Source organism: Ochotona princeps, chromosome 31 (genome assembly GCF_030435755.1).
Source record: "Ochotona princeps isolate mOchPri1 chromosome 31, mOchPri1.hap1, whole genome shotgun sequence".
Lineage (NCBI taxonomy): Eukaryota > Metazoa > Chordata > Mammalia > Lagomorpha > Ochotonidae > Ochotona > Ochotona princeps.
In genome coordinates, this window is record NC_080862.1 from 3,565,221 (window position 1) to 3,585,048 (window position 19,828).

The following is a 19,828-nucleotide window of genomic DNA, read 5'->3' on the forward strand; positions in this document are numbered from 1 at the left end:
CAGGACAGAGTTCAAGTCTGGCCTGTATCTGGCCAGCCCTAGCCAGAGTGTACATTTGGGGAGTGAACCAGTGAGTGGATGGAAGATTTCACTCTCCGTTTCTCTGTCTGCTTCTCTCATTCTGTCTTTTCAATAAATCTTTAAAAAAAATCTTTTTGGGAATTAATAAATTAGCTATTTTTTGACTCAAAAAATGTTTTAATTCCTAGTCTGATTTGATTTTGTCTTCTTTTACATTATATATATATATATATATATATATATATATATATATATATATATATATATATATTTTTTAATTGGAAAGGCAGATTTACAGAGAGAAGGAGATACAGAGAGAAAGATTTTTCCATTTTGCTGATTCATTTCCCAAGTGGCTGCAACAGCTGGAGCTGAGGCAAACTGAAGCCAGGAGTCAGGAGCTTCTTTTGGGTGTCCCATGCAGATGCTGGGTTCCAGGACCTTGGTCCATCCTCCAGTGCTTTCCCAGGCCACAAGCAGGGAGCTGGATGGGAAGTGTAACAGCCAGGCTACAGAAACAGTGCCCATATGATATCCTGGTACATGCAAGAAGAGGATTTAGTTGCCAGGCCATTGTGCCGGGCCCTAATTTTGTCTTCTAAAGCAACATCAAGAGTTGTTGAGTCTGTAGTTATTAAACATCTGGTGACATGAAAGGCTCTTAACAATCAATAAGCCAATAAAATATTCTAGAGCTGGCTGGTTCAGTGGCCTACCAAGCTAATCCACCCCACAGCCCCAGCATCCTATATGGGTGCCAGTTCCTTTTGCAGCTGCCCCACTTCTAATCCAGCTCACCGCTTATGGAAAAGCAGCAGAGGATGGCTCATGGCCTTGGACTCCTGCACCCACGTGAAAGACCTGCCCACGTTCCTGGCTCCTTGCTTTGTACTGGCTCAACTCTGGCCATAGTGCCCACTTGGGGAGTGAATCAGTTCACTCTTTCTTTGTTTCTCCTTCTTCTCTGTATAAAAAATGCCCTTCAAATTAAAAAAAAAAGTATTTTGAAACCAAGTTTCCAAAGGCATGACAAGAAGTACGAACAGTGAAGTTCTTGACCCTTGGAGTAGAATTGCCGCCATAGCGAGCAGCTGGTTTATTTTGGTGGATGAAATTCCAAGTCACAGTCCATTCCTTGATTTCTCCCACACTTTCCCTCCTTATGTTCTGTCTGAACTGGAGACTGAGGTGGGGCGAGAGGGCATCACACTTACCCGTCCACCCACCGTATCCATCCTGATGGAGACATTGTTCTGGGACCAGGCTATAACCAAACAGGTGACAGACAGTTGGTGTCACTTTCTTCACTTATGTCCAAAAGAAAACACCTACCACAGTCACAATCTGCTTCCGGCTGGAAAATTTTCTTGGTGACTTTCCCTTAGTTTCTAGCCCTTGTTTATTCTCCTTGCTTATTACGAATGAAGCAGCAGGTGGAAAATCTCCCTCTATGTCTCTTTCTTTCTGTCTGTGACTCTGTCTCTCAAATCAACTAAATATGTGTTTAAAAAGAAAATTGTGCCTATTAAATACATGAGATCTGTTCAGTTTATATTAATACATGGTTTTGAAAAGTGCGTGAAAGAAAATCAGTAATAGCAGTGCACGTCAACTTCAAACAGGTCAAAGAAAGAACTAAAACGTCTGAGGCTGCAGGTTTTTAGTCATCTGTTAGTGTCGGATTATATAAAACTCCTGCAATTAATATAATATCAAGCCATGAATCGACTCTCGTCTTCAGCTCCTGTGCTTCTAGGACAGTATTTTTAAAATGTTGCCCATTAGATTTTACCTAGGGACTCTAAAATGGTAGATTATGTTTCCATTTTCTTGGCTGAATCTATTTTATTAATTCGAGTTAAATCTTGATTAAAGTTAAATCTTGATTCACGCAGCACTATCTTTTATCCATGTAGCCCTTCCTCTGTCATACGATTCATCCATAGATCAACTAATTTTTGCCTGGTTAGATTACTGTCCTCCAAATTGGCTTTCTTCGATCCCACTATTTTTTTTATCATATTAAAGAAGTTGGAGTACATGATTTTCACAGTGTCTCTGAGTTCAGCTGCTCTTTGAATGACATCAACACCTGGAATGTGCTTGATCTAGTGTCTGTCGTATAACTAGTGAATGATGGTGATTACTATAACTTATGGTTATTGTGATTTTAACCTTTGACTGCCAGTTATGCGTTGGATGTAACCAGAAGACTGTTTAAAATCCTACAGATCTGGCAACATTTCTACTGGGCGCTGAAATGAGCAGTGGCATTTCTCCCGCCTCCCCTTGATTAGCGCTAAATTTCTCATTATGAATTTATCATTGATTCAAGAATCTCGGACTAGAATAGATCGAAAAGATTCATTTCCAGCTAAGGATGCGGGAGAGAAGTGACATTTCTTATGAAGCAAACTCTCTCCAGGATAATTCTTGCTTTCAGAGTTTCCTTAAGTCCTGCTGAGTTATTTGTTCCTCCTACTGTTCTGCTTAGATATCTGCTCACTGCATTACATTGCAATTTTCTTGACCTTGGCCAGAAGGTCAGACATTAGTAGAGCCTCATTATCAAGTAATGTGTTGCCAAGTACAAAGCAGAATAAAATTTATAACTGCCTGGTTTCCTGCTAGGTGGCACTTCATAAAAAGAGGGTTGAGGGTCAGATATTGTAGTGCCGTTCTTTGCATCTAAAAAGGAAGCAGTCTGCAGGACAGAGTGTAGCTCCTTTTCCAACGATATTGGTGGTTTTGAAGTAAAAACTACTGTTTTCTTTTTTTAGTTCTTCTTTCCTTTGACTTCTGAGGTATCTGTAGTAGGGTTATCCAGACCAGTAGATGCTGACTCTGTGATTCAGCTACCAATCTTTACCAGGCATCTTCCTCTTGGCCATTGGTCTACCCCCACGAAGTTACTGAGTTCATGTAGGTAGATCCAAAAGCAGAAAGAAGGGTTTGCTTGCTTATTATTGGAAGAGGGACTTCTTTTATACATCAGTTTAGGAACCACACTTTTTGAGAATGCACCTGTAAGCAACCTTGAATATAACTGCATGAATGAAGAACAATAGAAGGAATGAATACGCATTCATATATTTAACACATTCGAGGGTTTTCCAAATCTTCTTTCAAAAACACAAACTGTACACTTTGAGTAAAGCTTGGCTGAGGGATTAGTTTACAATGTAGAAAAGTAGTTTGCTCATTTCCAACCTCAGTTTCCAATTCTCATTCATGTTCAATGCAGTGAACATTGTGTTTGCTGGGCACGATTGCAAGAAAGGAATGTGAGTGGAAATAAAAGAGAAAGACACCATGGAGGAAAATCACTAATATTTCTTCTGCCCCAAGGAAACAATCTTCAGATTTTAGGAGACCAAGTACAAAGATGTACATTTCATTTGAAGCCCATGGATGGGCCACAGGTTTTTCTAAAAGAAGTATTTGGTGCAACCTTTGTAGTCCTAAACATTAAGGGCCCAGAGTTTTTAAGACAAATTCACAGGTCCCGTTTCAAACTTACAAAATATCTATTCCGATGTTCCCCTTGCTGTGAATCTTCCCCTGACCTCTAAGCTAGTGCCAAGTGTTGACATTGGGATCTTGACGGGAACATGTCCCATCCCATCTGAAACCCCTCAGCTCCCAGGAGGATTCCCAGTGTCTACACTCGGATACAGATGATGCTAGTGAGAGTTAATAATGACCTGATGGATTTGGAACTGTCTGGACTCTGAGGCTGGGGGAGAAGGAGTGTTCAAAAAGACTGGCCAGTGGCAAGACTTTACCTAAACCTGAAAACCAGAGCATTGTGTTTCAGCTTTCCTGTGTATAAACAAAAACAAATGACAGTGATGAATCGCATTTACTCCGGCGCATTCACAGGGTCTCATTTCCGCTCGCCTTGTGTGTCTCCCCTTCCTCTTCCAGTACCCACTACAACATCCAAGCTCAACAGAGGGGTTAAAGGAATGACACGAATAACTGAAAAAAAAAGTTCCCTTCTAATCCTCTACTTCATCACGAATGCGAGGATGATGTCATTCTGTGGGTCTTGTTTACAAGATTCAGTAATATCGCACATCTTCCACAATCTGTGAAATGTCATAAAATGTTAAGTTTCAAAGCGCTAACAGAATGTTGTTTGCAAGTGTATTTAAGATAAAAAAAATCATTACTGGGAACTATAGACGTGATGGGTTAATTGATATCAAATGTTTTAAACTAATGCTCAGGAAGTAGGATTTAAAAAACAAGGGAGGAGGGGAAGAAAAATATGGGGGTGTCGACTTAAGAATCTAGGGAATACTTGAAAAGCAACCCTTGCACGTTGGATTCGTTCATGAGAGTTTTCCTTCCTTCCTTCATTTCTTTCTTTCTTTCTTCCTTCCTTCCTTTCTTTTTCTTTCTTTCTTTCTTTCTTTCTTTCTTTCTTTCTTTCTTTCTTTCTTTCTTTCTTTCTTTCTTTCTTTCTTTCTCTCTCTCTCTCTCTCTCTCTCTCTTTCTTTCTTTCTTTCTTTCTTTCTCTTTTTCTTTCTCTTTCTCCTCCCTCCCTCCCTCCCTCCTTCCCTCCCTCCTTCTCATATTCACCGTTTTTCCATCAGCTCCATGCACAGTGTAGAGCGGGTTTTACAGAACAAGATACAAGAGGGTTAATCCTAGCTTCCTCCTGTATCCTGCAGTCACAGTGCCCACTGCAGTCAGGAAGGCGGCCGCAAACTTCAGCACTTCCTCTGTGGTTCTGTCCTACTCCAGCTTGTCGCGGTAACAGCACTGTTCGTAGAAAAGTTGAGCAAGTTTATCCCTTGATGGGCAGAAGGGAGCAATGAAACAAATGAATGAAGCTATTCACTGGGTCCAGTGTCTCCCTTTACTTGCACACCAGATATTCATAGAAACATTTTTCCTCAATTGCACGGCTGGAATTTTACTCTCCGTGGCACTGCCTGGTCTAGGACGCGCAGATTTCGAAAGTCAGCGGGCAACGGACTTGATTCGGAGCCAGAGTACTTGGCTTTTTGCAAGAGTCCGTGCGATTTACTGTTCTCTCTGCAGTAGAATGCGTAAAATAAACAATTGCTGAAAAGCCTGAAGAATTAAAGAAGTGAAAATCTCGGGTTATTTGTTCGGTAGTTGACACGCAAGTGACCTCCTTAAATAGTTGTGGAGAAGGTTTAGAGACTTGGATGAATGAAAGCGCTGGGCGCTGGACTAGCACCAGAGTGTCAATCTCCGTGGTCTTTGAGAAACCCGCCATGAATTAATACCAAGCCAGCAGGGAGGGCAGGAAACAAAGGGGTTAAACCACGACCCCTGGGCTGTCTTCTCCACGTCCTTTGAGCAGCCTAGGCTGCTGGGGACCCCGGGGATTAGGCAGGCGTGGAATGTGGAGGCGCTAGGACCCGGCCGGCGCCTGGCGGCGACCGCTGGAGAGAAGCAGGAGGAGAGGGATGTGGGAAAGGAGGGGTGTCGAAGGGGGCGGGGGAGTCATTTATGCAGAGCAGGCGCTGCTGCCATTGCCACCCTCACTCCCCGCGCGCCGCTCCGAGCCTCCGGGAGCTCAGGGTGCCAGCCGGCGAGCCATCGGAGCCCGGGCCAGCAGAGGGGCGCCCGGCCGCTTCCTTGCACCGCTCCCGCCCGCAGACTCGGCCGGCTCTTGGGGGGGCCCGAGGAGGAACAAGAAGAACCAGGCGGGAGAGTCCGGGAGCCGAGCCGGGCTAGACCCAGCTGCGGAGGGCGCCTGCTGCGCCGGGGCCGGGGAGAGCCCGTGGAGCGCCGTCGCAGGCTGGCGAGCTGGGAGTCCCGGGTCTCCGCAGCCCCAGGGATGGTCTAAGAGCGGGCGAGGGGTCCGCTGCTGCGCTCCCAGCCGCCTCCCGCAGAAAGCCTGGGGGCTGCGCGCCCGGGCGGCCCAGGCCGGAGAAGTTAGTTGTGCGCGCCGCTCGGTGCGCGGAGCCAGCCAGCGAGTGAGCCAGCGAGCGAGCCAGCGAGCGAGCGGAGGAAGGAGAGGCAGCCAGGCGCCGGGACCATGGGCTGGGGGAGCCTGTGCTGCTGCCCCGGACGGCTGGACCTGCTGTGCGTGCTAGCGCTGCTCGGGGGCTGCCTGCTCCCGGTGTGCCGGACGCGCGTTTACACCAACCACTGGGCAGTCAAAATCTCGGGCGGCTTCGCGGAGGCCGATCGCATCGCCAGCAAGTACGGATTCATCAACATAGGACAGGTAAGGCGGCACCCCGGCGGGTCGGGCTCTGGGGGTCCCGAGGCTGCTGTGTGTGTGGGTGTGGGGGTATTGGGGTATGGGGGGTACCTCTGGGCCTCTCGCGGCGCCCCCTCCCCCTCTGCCAGATGCTGGAGCAGCTGTTGCTGAACTCTTGGGCGATGCTGTCTTGCTTGTGCGCGCTCCCACCCAACCCCCAACACAGACACACACACACACACACACACCCAAAGTTGCCGGGGTACGTATTTTTGCTTGCCCGTGTTTGACAAGCCACGTGGGACAGGTAGGATTTGTGGGAGGGGGGGATCTGACGTGGCTTCGTGGCGGCCTGTGAGACCGGACCCTGTGAGCTGGAAGGTCTGGATCCGTATGTGTGTGTGTGTGTGCGTGTGTGTGTTGGGGGTGTTTCAGTGGGTTGGGGTGAGTGCACTCTTGGCCCCTCGGAGTGTGTGTGTGTGTGGGGGGGGGGGGATCCTTTTCTGCTCTGAGCCCGAGCCTCCCGGGAAGAAGTTTCCTTTCTCCAGCTGCAGACGCGGGAGCTCAGGGACTCCGGAGGGCCCCGGGAAGGGCGGAGGAGGCGGGACCCGGCGCGAGAGCGCAGATCTAGGGGAGACCTCCCGGGATCCTGCGGTGCAGGGGCCTCCGGAAGGGGCTGCGGGGGCGGGAGGGGGCGGTGGGAAACTTGCCACGCGCTCAGAGCGGGACTCCTACTCCAGGAACACCCGGAGTCTTCCCACACCGGCTGAGACGCGCTGGGCCCGGGCCGGGAGGCTGGCGCGCGGGGTTTTGGGGGGAGGCATTCGTGAGGGCTCTAGGCAGAGTTGCCAACCCCGTGAAGGGGATGCTCTGGGAAGCACTGCAGGTTTAAAAGATATTCTGGGGGTAAATGGACTTGGCTTCCCCCTTGTCTTTTCTCCTCCACCTCCCCGCATCCCCCCGCCCCATGAGAAGTGGAGGAGGAAAGGGCTGTGTAACTGGATCCCCCAAGTCTCCCCCACCCCATGACTTTTAGTGAGCTGTCAGAGGAGGGGACCCTAGCGGGGCCTCAGCGGGACTCTGCTGTGTGAAGAGGGCTCCCTGGATCAGGCATGTTTTGGGGACTGCTCACGGGATGTGCACCCTGTGTGCTCTGTCAGCGCCACGGGAGAGGAAGGAACCAGCCGGTGCCTCTGGGGCGTGGGAGCCAGGATGTTGTCCCATGCTCTTAAACTCCACAGTCAGGGATGTGGGGGCCCTGGGAGGACACGGCGCCAGGGCAGGAGGCTGAGCTGCTGTCACCTCTTCTAGGAGGAGCTGGGGTGTGGGGCGCCGGGGGTCTTGCTGGGAACCCGCCTAGAGGGAGGGCTGACTTCAGAGAAGCCGGTCTTGTGGAGCAAGGAGACCAGGGACCTGATGCACGGTAGTGTAATCGCCCTCAGCCCAGGCCCAGAAGGAAATTAGGGAAGCTCGCCAGATGTTGTCTGAATTCCTGTGAACTAGGGAAGGGCTCCTTGGGATTCTGTTGGCTTCCTTGTCTGGGGGGTTGGTGGAGAGGCGGGAACAGAGTGGGTTTACTTTTTTTATTTTTTTTACCTGGCTTTAAGAGTTGAGCCCTGCACATGGCTTTGTAGGTTCTGTGGTTGAATCTTGCGAGAGATTCATCTCTCAGATTCTGCAAGCCTCTCATTGCAGGCACTTTTAGAAGAACTTCTGTGGTTGTATACCTATTTTTAAAACTCAGAACCACCCCAGCCATTATCCGCTGTCTCTTGGGATGTTCAACTCCTTTGAGTTACCAGATTAGACAGTAGCAAAATCTTGAATCAGATCTTAGACTCCCTGGTCCAAGCCTGCTTGTTTGAGGAGGTGATCTTTCATGGGAAATCTCTCTGTTCTCAGCTTCTGATTTCACTGCCCCTGTAAACAGTGATTCTTAATGAACAGACATTTCATTCAAACAAACCTGGACATTATGACTCTAAGATGCTTCCATAACTCGCAGGAGCAGAAACCCCTACAGATCTCTGTATTCACTCAATACAACTTAGATATTGCAGATCTGGTGTAGTAAGAGCGGAAAAATCGCCCTCTTACCCACTCTGTGTGTGTGTGTGTGTGAGTGAGTGTGTGTGAAAGCAAGCATTGCCATGCCCTATAACCTTGCCTTCCCAGAAGATCCATGCCTTTTCATTGAAAGAGTGATACTAAGAAAATTTGCATCCACATCACAATGAGTCCTGTTTTTGTAGTTTTTTACAGCACAAATGAGGATACTTTGTAGTTGCAGGGATTACAGAGGACTCCTGGAATTGATGCCACAGTCAGTGTAAAAAGGTCACCTTTCTCACAGTGGAAGGCATTTCCTCTGTAGATCAGAAGAGCTAAAACCCTGCCTGAATCTTTGGGGCAGTAAGCTGAGTTCCCACCTGCAGTCTCATTGCACTGTAAGAACCAAATGTTTCTCTTCTTCATCCTTTACTGCTCTGACCTTTTAACACTGTACACAGCCTTTTGTTATTCTTTCTGCCAATAAACCAGCCTTGGTCGAGGGCATTAACCAATTTTCAAATACCTCTGGAATACTCTCCCGGTTTTTTTTTTTTTTTTAACCCTTTTGAGTTTAGTGTCTGTTCTCCTGTGTCACAAATGGAAACTAAAACTAGTTATTATCTGTGAAGTTCATAACTGTCTTGGTGGCATTTTGGACATCTTCAGGATCAAAATATTCTAGATAACAGGGAATTTTCACCATAGTAAGGATACAATTTTGATCATTAACTGAGAATATCAATATAGTTTTTGTCTCTCACCCTCTTACTGTTTAAAACTCACAATGGTAGAATTTCTGGTCAGGTGATTTTTACAGAAAAGAATAGGTGTGCTTTTTTGTGTGTATGAGATAGAGGTGGAAAGGGCAGCAGAAGAAGCAAGCAAAACAGACGGGCATGCTTTATTTCACCATAATTGGATTGGGCTTACAAAATATTTAAATTTTATGAATGATAGCACCTTGAAAATCTGAGATGATTTCTGATCACATTTATTTTAGTAATTTTTGCCATATCAGCATGTAACCTAATTTACTTGGTGTTAGAGTTAGAATGCCTTGATTTTTTTTTTTCCTGCAAGTTCTAAGTCCAAGCCATCTCATTAAACCATTAGGATCAGCACCTGCTGGGTTGCTCAAGAGGTGGTGGTGTGCAGCTCCCCGGAAGGAGGAAGAGGCCTTTGTCCTCCGGAACCAATCTTAGGATATAACCCTTTGAGCTCACAATCTATTGGTTATAGATTGGAAACAACATAAAAAAGTTAGCTCTAATATATTGTTAATTGTGGGACTTCATTTGGATTCTGTCTATGAAGATTTCATTTCTGTTAGTTGAATCCATGAGGAAGGTCCCTTGTGGACAGATGGTAGTACCCTGTAGCTGAGTTTATCATTCTGTGACTTACTAGTAGGAGTCTTGGATTCCAAGCCTGAGATCACCAGTAACAAAAATCCTTCTCCACACAGTGTAAAAGTTATCTTGAATAAGACTCTGTAAAACCAGTTGGAAGGCATTCTTGGTGAAATGGTTTCCTGGAGCCCTCACTAACAGCAAATGCATGTGGAAGTCCTGGAGAGGATGCTTGCAAGTTGGGAAAGTGGAGATGTCACTGAACTTCCTGGACCCCTTGTCCCTTCAGCTGTAAAAGAACACATCTCTGGATAATGGAGTGAGTTGACTAGGCACTGCTCAGCACGTAGGATTCCCTGAAAAGGTGTCTCGAATCTGAATCTAGGGAACAAGGTTGAAACAACTGACATCCAAACCCTCTTTCCATGTGGAGAGAGGTAAACATTTTAGATTGGAAGATGCAAGAAAATAGAAGATAGAAAAAACATCTGGTGGGCATGTTATAGGAACTTTGTAGAGAGGGAAATTGAGTTTCCATTTCAGCAAGCAATTTGAAGGAGTTGAAAAATAATTTCTGATTGCATTGTCCATAGTTACGACTAGTTTTCCATGGCAGTGCCCGCTATTCTCATCCACCGTTATTATAACTCAGTAAATATTATTGGGCAAATTAGCTGCAGAGTAAAAACAATAACAAAAAGACTGAATGATCATTTTGTAAAGCAACTTACCGTACGATGTTAAATTGTGTTGAGTGCGTATTTTATTTATTTCCGAAAATAGCTCAGTTAAAGTTAGAAGAAATATTTTCCAGCTAGGAAGGAAGAGGAAGAAACTTGTTTGGAGAAGGATTGCCACTTTGCTGACTAATTGGACCTTTGCTTAGTGGGATACTTGAAATATTGACCAACCGCCTGGTAGGGATTTCTAGATGCCTAAGGATTAGCCACAGGGGAAGTGTCTAGCCTGATGGGTTATATGGCACGGAGTAAATCCCTAGCTGTTTTTTTTTAAAATAGAAGAGCAAATGGATGCTGTGGTCCCTGGTTGATCCCTGTGTGAAGTCTTGGCTTGACACAGGCAGCTGAGCTCTTCACACCCAGGAACCTCAACCCTGAGCTCTGCTAGGCACTCTCCTGTACATGTTTCTCATGATGAGGTAAATGGAGAAGGACCAGGACTGGAAAAAGCAGTTTAGAGTGCATGGCCTAATGATGGTGGATCTGTTGCATTAACCTCATGGACAAGGAATGGCTTATGTGATCACTGGGGATTTTTGAAGTCTGTTTGAAATGAAAAACGACATTTTTTTGGGAGCCCAGAGGCAGCCGCGTTTGCCTTATCATTCTCCGTCATGGGCTTATATCCAGAGGTCGTAACCTTAGAGGTCAGCCAGGGAAGCAGGGTAGTATGCTGGGAAAATGTCCAGTAGTGTCTGACTCTTTGGCTAAGAGAGGAAGTCTTGACCCAGAAATATCCCCAGGGCAGGGAGGGGTGTTTTGGTTGTCGGTTCAAGTTATGTGTTGCAGTGTCTTAAGTCACCATTCTGCCTTTAGCCTGTATTACTCAGTTAATTCAGGTTGGATTCAGTTGCAAAGGAGCCAACTTTGGCCTTCTAACTGGCTAAGAATGAATGTTGTGGACATTTATACAACTCCAGGATGAACCCCAACACACACACACACACACACACACACACACACACACAGAATGCTTCAGAAAGTTCATGGGGAATGGAATAAAATTTATTAGAGTTTTGAAGGTCATCATGTTTTTCTGGTGTATACTCATTTATGTATTTATTCATGATTTAGGTCCTGCGTTCCACAGACTTTTCAAAACGTGCTCATATCTGTATGTAACTATCTGTCAGTTTTCATTTTTATAAAAGTCAAAGTTGCATGTGTTATTCAGAGTGAGATCAGTAGTAGCCACTAATTACAACAGATTGCATCTCCACAATCGAAGGCTATAAAGGAGGAGCAAAATAGTAAAATCAGTCTGAGGTCATCCTAGAAGGAAAATGTGATTCGAAAGAAAATACGAGCAGGTGTCAAACTGTTGGAGTGACACTCTTGGGTCTAACCTTTTGTTTCCAACCCAGGCTTTCACCTCCTCAATTGGCCTGTTGGAAATCCTAATATGGCTCTGTCCAGATCAGGTACTGTAGTCATGGAGGTGAATTTACAGGTAAAACAAGACTGTCTGAGCTATAAGGATACTGAAGAGATGGGAAAGCTGCCCAGAGGGAAATCAGAGAGGACTGTGGCTGAAGGGTGGTTTTCTTTAGTGGAACAATGTGTGATTTTCAAAATTCTGATGATTGCCCCTGGGGATGTAACGGGTTCTGAAATGGAGACGAATCAGTACTGTGCTGATTGTCCTACCTTCCAAGAGGAGGATGACAGGTATGGTTTTTCTTCAAGAGCCTAGGAGTCAGGTGCGGAGCTATGGCAACTGGCATGAAAATTAGCCACTAAGGTTTCTGGTCTCCTGTTTGCTCAGCTTTGGTTTACAGGGCATACATTGTATGGAGGCTGCAAAAGATTTAATTTCAGAAGATCGAAACAGTCTTTTAAATTTGAATCTAGTATGAGTGTCTACAAAAGAGCAGTTGGAAATGACACAAAACAGGTAGGCCCACAAGGAATATGGGTGGGAATTCGTTCAGGTATAGCTATTAAGACCCCAGCTCTTAGTTGCCTTAGGAAAACTCATAAACAAGCAGATAAGGAAACAGGGAATTTCTTGGTTTAACCAGACACACATTCCTTTGTTGTATCTGGTTCTGAAGACAGAAATTGAACCCTTTTTGGAACCAGACCTTTTCTGATCTGTACTGATTTGTTTTGTTGCAGAAATGTTAATGAGTGTGATTACGTGGCTGTTGTCCTTGGTCTACCATTTGATTTGCTCCACTGCGACCTTCTCCTCTGAAGAATTTTGAATTGTAAAACATCTAGATACAAGAGTTTCAAAAATTAAAGGTAGACCCCTCTAGTTGAAAAGGCAATAGCAGTGCTAGTTAGTCAACAGCTTCTGTCTCCGTTTATTAGCTTTAGTCTCAAACAGGTAGCAAAACTTACGATTCATAGACCCTCTTGTAGCTAGAATTACAGTTAACCTCCTACAGTGACTCTGGTTGGCCCAGATAATTTGAATGGGTCATATCTCCATATTTGGGTCTGTCACTTTTCCCCAAAATATAGCAGTATCGTCTAGTTGAGTTACATGTAAGCTCTCGAAAAGAGCTTTATAGTAGAAAAAAGTTGTATGTAGATTTCATAATGTTTTGCAGAAAAAAATCAACTTCTTTTTAAACTTTTTCCACATTTTGAAATATCCAAGTATTGGTGATCCCTAAGAGCGAGACAACAACTTGATTTAAAAAATGTAAGAGTCTAGCATGTATCGTAGAGTTCCCAACATGTCTGAGTTTTCAAGGAACTGGGAATTTGTTAGTCGCGACTGTCAACCAGTAAGACAAATGGTAGTGGAGGTCTGGGCCCTGTTCCTGTGCTTCCTCGCGTCTGGAGGTGGGTGGGCGGGAGGCAGTGTGCAGATAGCATCAGCATAAGGAACTGGAGGAGGCAGAGAGGCTATCGTGGTTGTTGAGGTTTTTGGTCATCAAAACCAAGCTGTGACAATAGAATGCTGTGGATTTTTATATAAGGGGATTCAATACGACTTGGTAACCAAATGGAAGTGGAAAATGAGGGAGAAGGCAAAGAGAGCTGCCAAGTTTTAGCTTTGTGACCAAGACGTTGATGAACTCATTTGTAGAGTTTGGGCAGTCTTCAAAAACAGTTCTGAGAACAAAAAGATACGTGTAGCACTAAATTTTGTTTTTCATTTCTCTTTTATTATATATACTTAAGTCTACAATGCGACGTTTTGACGTACACATACAGAGTAAAATAATTATGATGGATAAGCAGATGAGCACATTGATTGCTCCTCCTCCCCTCCCTTTTTTGAGGCAACAGCACCTAACATCTAGTCTTTTAGCAAATTTTCAATACACAGCATGATATTATTAACTCTAATATTTACATTAGAGTAAACTCTATCACTGTGAGTTTGTTATCTCTGACCTACAACTTCATATTTCTTCTTCCCTACCACTATTATAGTCACCGCTGTTCTACTCTGCTTCTGTGTAGGACTCTATTTTTTTCCCAGGCTTTGCACTGATGTGAGATTATCAGCATCTGTTGATTGATAAGAGCACATATAAATAGAAACGTCTGGTTGGTGAGAGATAATTTACGCCAGGGCAGAAGAAAGGATTCCGCCACTCCAAGGAAGAAAAGGAATAAAAAAGGGAACAGGGAATTGGAAAGATGCACTCTAAGAGCCACAGGTGGAAGGATGTTCCTGTGCGAGCATGTGGAATAGTTAGAAGCGCTGTAGAATCCAGGAGGGAGCAGACTGGTGAAAGGTCGTTCATGCGTTCTCAGCACCAATGTGTGGTTGAGCAGTGGAGTCCAGGTCGGGTGGTACAGCAGTAGGGAAAGTTTTTTTCATTGTACATCTGCTTCTCTTACTTACCTACCTACCCACACTGTTTCCAAACATCTCTTTCTTGCCTGCATGTTAGAGTAGTTAGGATTCATAGCTTTAGATTGAGTTTGGGTTCTAGCATTGCTGGGGGACCCAAGGTGAGTATCTTAAATTTTCCATGCTTCAGTTTCTTCATGTGTGAAAAAGGAGGTACCAAAAGTATTTCCTTAGTGTAGTCATTGGGGAATTAATTTAAAAGAATTGGGATAGTACTTGACGCATACTGTATACTCAGCAAATGTTAGCTATTATGTCTTGTTTTGTTTTTTAAATTCTTTAAACCTATGATCTTTTACCCATTCGTTGTTTTTTTCACATTCCGTGTCACACCCAGATGTGTCCAGTGTGGGAAGCGACATGCTGGGTTACCTTAACTGTACATGTGTATGTGTGTTATTGTGTGAATGCTCCTCAGTAGAGTGTGAGCTCCTTGAGAGCAGGGCAACGTCACATTGATGTTCGCAACACAAGTACATGGAGCAGTGAGTGGCCCAGAAGCCTCCCCTACAGTGGGAGGCTGAGCGATTCATGCTGGAAGAAAGGCAGTAAGCACACGTGTGGAACAGCCTTGCTCTTCTGCCACTGAAGAGGTAAAGCTCAGTTACAGGAATTGATTTCTAGGGTCCAGCCTTCTGGAACGCTTTTAGGAAGTTCTGGTAAAAAAAAAAATCAATAGTTTATCACTATAAAAGAGTTGTCAGAGAGCCGGGAGGCTGTTTGTGGCTTTACTCAACCGTTGCTATGTAAGTGATTGAATGAATGAATGAATGAAAATTTCAGCCATTCTTCTAATGATTCTGGGCTGTTTTCATGCATTTCTCACAGATGCTCATGAGATTAGAAAAGGACAAACTGGAGAGCTTGAATTGTTCAAGGTTAGAACAGAGGCAGAAAGATACTTTGGGAAAATAGGGAGCTAAGAGTTCTTGAATGTAAGGACCAGCATCTTTGGAATGATTGGCCATAGTGTCCAAGCCATGTGAGATCAAGCCAGGACCTTGGGTCAAAGGAATAGTGAGGGTGGCAGGCTTTAAACTAAAAGTAAAATGGTTAGTCCATTTGATAAAAACGATGAGAAAGAAAATATTAAAATCTCTCTTGAGGATAGTGCCCTGTCTTACTTTTTTTTTTTTTTTTTTTTTTTGTAAGCTGCTAGATAAAGCAGTTTTGTTTGATGACAAGATCCAAATGTGGACATGCAGGTGAAGCCTTCAAGGAGGCAGGAAACCAAGTGGGGGGCGGGCGGAAGTCGGGGAGGTTGTCAGCATGGACAAGGTGATGAATTAAAGTAACCTGTTCTGGTACAGTCACTGGGAAGATAAATCTGAAGTTTGCCCCGTATTTCGAGTCTCGTTGGAGAAATGTAGGTGTTATCTCTGCTTTATACATCTGTGTGCTATTATTTGCACTGCAGGTCCTGTACCAACTTAAGGCACCAAGACAGACACAGGGGTGATTGTTTTCAACTCCCAAATGTGTCTTCCAGTATTTGATTTAAAAACCGAGGATTGCATCGAGCACTGAATATAGAGAGAACAATGTAAACAGAGACTGTAACACCAGAAATAATATTTAAGGATGATTTAGAAGTATTGTATGCCTTGTCACATTTTGGGTATACTTCCAGCTTTGCTTGCCACATGGCCTTATTTTTTGTCTCTGTATTATAACAAATGATTACAACCATAGTTTATTCATATGTCATGTGTTTTGCCTTTATATACATATTTATAAAGTGTAACAAAGCTTTTGTTCTGAATATTATCTTTATGTACTCCAAACTTTATTTTATATAACAAGTTGGATATTTTTTAGATACAGGTTTTTTTTATAGATTCTTCTGTATATAATACATAATTTTCAGATTGCTTTACATAATAATAGGTTGATTTTTGTTTCCATTTATGTTAACCACTGTATGTTTAGCATCACAAAAGAAGCATTAAAATTTCTATTTTAATCTGTGCATTATCTAAGAGGTTAATTTGATCTTGAGGAAATTGTGTTTTAGGTGTCATGTCAACTTGAAATTAGTTAAGATTAACTAAAAGCTGGTCTTATCTGGACGCCTTTCCCAGAATGACCAACTGTGTGTGTGTGTGTGTGCGCACGTGTGTTTGTGTGCGTGCACGTGTGTATGTGTGTGTATTTGTGTGCATGTGTGTATGTGTGCACACGTGTTTGTGTGCGCGTGCATGTGTGTTTGTGTGTGCACATACGTGTGTACATATGTGTGCATGTGTTTGTGTGTGCACACATGTGTGTATGTGTATGTGTGTACATGTGTGTATGTATGAATGTGTGTACATGCACGTGTGTGCGCACGTGTCTTTGTGTATGTATGTGTTTGTGTGTGTGTCTCATGTAGGTACCGGTCTTGTTGTAGTATGAACTTGAAGTCTGCCCAGAAGCTTTTATATTAGTAAAACTATGACAATTCTCTCCATATGATGTTTTCCGGCTTATATCTTGTTTTCAATCGCTGAGGTTTCTCAACCAAAATAAAGCTATGTGATACTCAGTTTGTGTACTGTGCGTGGGGGGAGACCTAATGCCAAGCCTTTATGTATAAGCACGTATCCATAGCTAGAGGTGTACTGCGTACTCTTCCTGAGTGTTTTCCAGTTGTGTTCAGCTAATAGGTGTGTGAGAAGATCTCATTCATCAGTTAAGTTTCTAAAGAGAAAAAAAAATTATAGACCACCTAAAATTTACTTCAGGCTAGCTTCCAGTGGAGTCCTTTTCTTATTCATTGTTTTCTACTGTAGGTCATCTTTATTTTGGTTGTTTTCACGACACAACTGAGTAAATGCTACTTTTTTCTCTCTTTTTTTCCTTTATTTTAACTCGATTTTAACAATTCAGCGTGGTTTGTAAATACAAACCTAAAAGACATTTTCTTCCTCTTCCTTTCCCCACGCCTTCCCATCTACTCTTTCGCTCTCATTTTTTTAAAAAAACTTTTTAGGTAACGTATTTTATATTAACACTGCAATAAATGGTGCAATACTTCACCAATATAAATTTAACAAGTAAAATGTAAAAAGAGCTTAGTGTAGTGAGAACACGGGCAACAGCTATAAACAATAAGTGAAATAAAAATCACCATTTCACCTATGTATGGTAAATTATAATCACAAACCTGTAAAAATATAGTAGTATAACATATTTAATCTCTAGTCTCACAAAGATATTAAAGTTTTACGAAACTCTATTTGTAGTGTTACCAAGTTACACAGACATTTATTTCTTTTTTCTTATTTTTTAAATTTTAGTGATCACCTATAAGGGAGAATATGCAATATTTGTCTTTATGGTTCTGGCTTATTTCATTCAATATACTTTCTATCAGTTGAGGCCATTTTGCTGCAGACGATGGGATTTCATTCTTTTTGAGTAGCCAAGGAGTGCTGCAGTGTGTGTTTGTATCTCATTTGCCTTATCCATTTTTCTGAGAATGAGCAGACAGGTTCCAGGTTTTGACCACTGTGAACCAAGCTGCTCTAAGCCTGCTGATGCAAGCATTTCTTTGATACAACATATTCATGTCTTCTGAGTATATACCCAGTAGTAGGATTGCTGGATTATATGGCAAGACTGTTCCTTCCTTCATCCTTGCTTGCTTGCTTGCTTCCTTCCTTGGAAATGTCCACACTGTTTTACCCAATGCTACACTAATTTCTGTTCTCACCAACGAAATGTGTCTCCCTTCTTCTACATCCATGTCAGCACTTGTACCTTTCTGGTTCTTTTGGGCGGGGGGGCGCACTTTTCAGATATTTGTTGACCATTTGTTTCTTTTTTGAGAAGTAGTCATTGAACTTTTTGGCCCGTTTTTAAAACTGGATTGGTTATTTCGGTTGTTGAGTTTTTAAAACTCTACAATTGTTGATGATTTGGGGGATATTCCTTCTCTTGTTAGATTTGCAAATCTTTTTTTCTCCATTTGGTTGGATGTCTCTTTCCTCTGTTGGTCATTTTCTTTGCTTTACAAAAACTTTGGAGTTTGATATCATCTCATCTGTTTAGTGTTACCTTCGTTGTCCATGCTCTGGAAGCCTTACACAAGAAAGCACCTACGACACCAATGTCTTGAAGTACTTTTCTTACATATTCTTCCAGCAACTTCACAGTCATCAGGTCTTTATTTTAGGTCTTTGATCCAGCTTGAGTTGATTTTTGTATGCCTCTTATGGGTATGGGTCTACTTTCATTCTTCAATATATCAATATCCAGTTTTGCCGGCACCGTTTGTTGAAGACCTTATCCTTACCTCTCTCTCTGTGAGGCTGTGTTTTTTGACTCATCACAGAATGGTGGCATTGCTTCTGGGCTGCTAGGAACCAATGAGGAGGACCCAAAGCTGAAAGCAGGTAACTGGAGTGACCCTTGTAAAACCTGTCCTGCTGCTGCCTGTCACATACTTGTGAACTGGTCCCAAGATTTCTTTATCTTGAAATGTTATTTTTATTCATTGCTTATTTTAAAAGTCGTCATTAAAAGTCATCATCAAGAAAGTGAGAAGAAAACCCACAGAATAGGAGAAAATAATTGTAAAGAGGATCTGATAGAGGACTTGCATATGAATATACCAACAACTCTTACAGGCAATAATCAAAAAGCCAGTTGCACAAGTGAAAATGAGCACCAATGATCTGAACAGGCATTTTTCTAAAGAAAATATATAGACAATAGGTAGGCATATTACAAAGTAATCAGTATCATTACTCATCAGTGAAATGAGAGTTAAAACATCAATGAGATACTAATCCACACTCACCAGGATACCTGTGACCAACAGACAGATAATGATAGAGAAGCAGCTGACAGGAATGTAGAACGATCTGACCACATTGAAAAATAGCCTGACATTTCTCAAAAGACATGAGAGGACCAAATAATTCCACTTTAAGAGAAATTAAATCATTTGATCACATAAAAACTTGTGAGCAAATGTTTAGAACAGCAGTATTCACACTCCCTGAAAAGCAGAGACTATCAAAAGTAGAGACTATCAAAAGTAGAGAAAGGGCTAAACAGGGAAAAATGTTTCACAGGAAAAATGAAGTTCTGATACGTGCTACAATGTGAATAAACCTTGAAAATCTTGTGCTAGTCACACATGTACTGTCGTATTCTGTTTAGGAGATGACTGGCAGATCTAAAGAGACAGACTGCTAGTAGCTACCTATGGCTGGAAGATTGGTAGACGCTGACGAATGACTGGTAATAATTGTTGGATTTCTTTGGGCAAAGATGAAAATGTTTTAAAATGGATCATAATGTGTTATCAAACAACTTTGTGAATATTCTGACAATGATTGAGCAGAATGATTTCAACCAGTTTAGGATTTATATCATAACAAAGCTGATAAAGACACTTGAGCACCTATTATTTGTCAACTATTGTGATAGACACCAGCCTAAAACATTTGCTCACACAGATGCTGCATTTTAGTGAGAGCTGCTAAACTTTCATGAAATGAGTAATTTCAAATAATCATCAGTGCTATTGGGAAACAAAATGTATTAGTAGACTCACGAAGAGTGATCAAGGATGATGAAGTTCTTTTATACATATTTGTAAGGGAGACTGTGCGGAGGAGGTACTGTAGCAGGTCCCTGAGGGGTTAAGAAAAAGCCAAGTACGAGG

The 19,828-nt window shown here is 43.1% G+C and overlaps 1 protein-coding gene across 3 annotated transcripts in view; it reads left to right on the forward strand.

Annotated features, from left to right (window-relative positions):
* Positions 1 to 6,025: 6,025 nt before the first annotated feature.
* The window catches only part of PCSK5 (proprotein convertase subtilisin/kexin type 5), a 327,170-nt gene continuing 313,367 nt past the window's right edge, over positions 6,026 to 19,828 (forward strand). For all 3 annotated transcript variants that reach the window (XR_009244439.1, XM_004591776.2, XM_004591777.3), the window contains exon 1: positions 6,026 to 6,235. Coding sequence is in view for 2 of the 3 variants with exons in the window: in XM_004591776.2 (XP_004591833.2) it covers positions 6,044 to 6,235 (192 nt within the window). In the remaining variant the exon portion in view is untranslated. The remainder of the gene's footprint in view (positions 6,236 to 19,828) is intronic.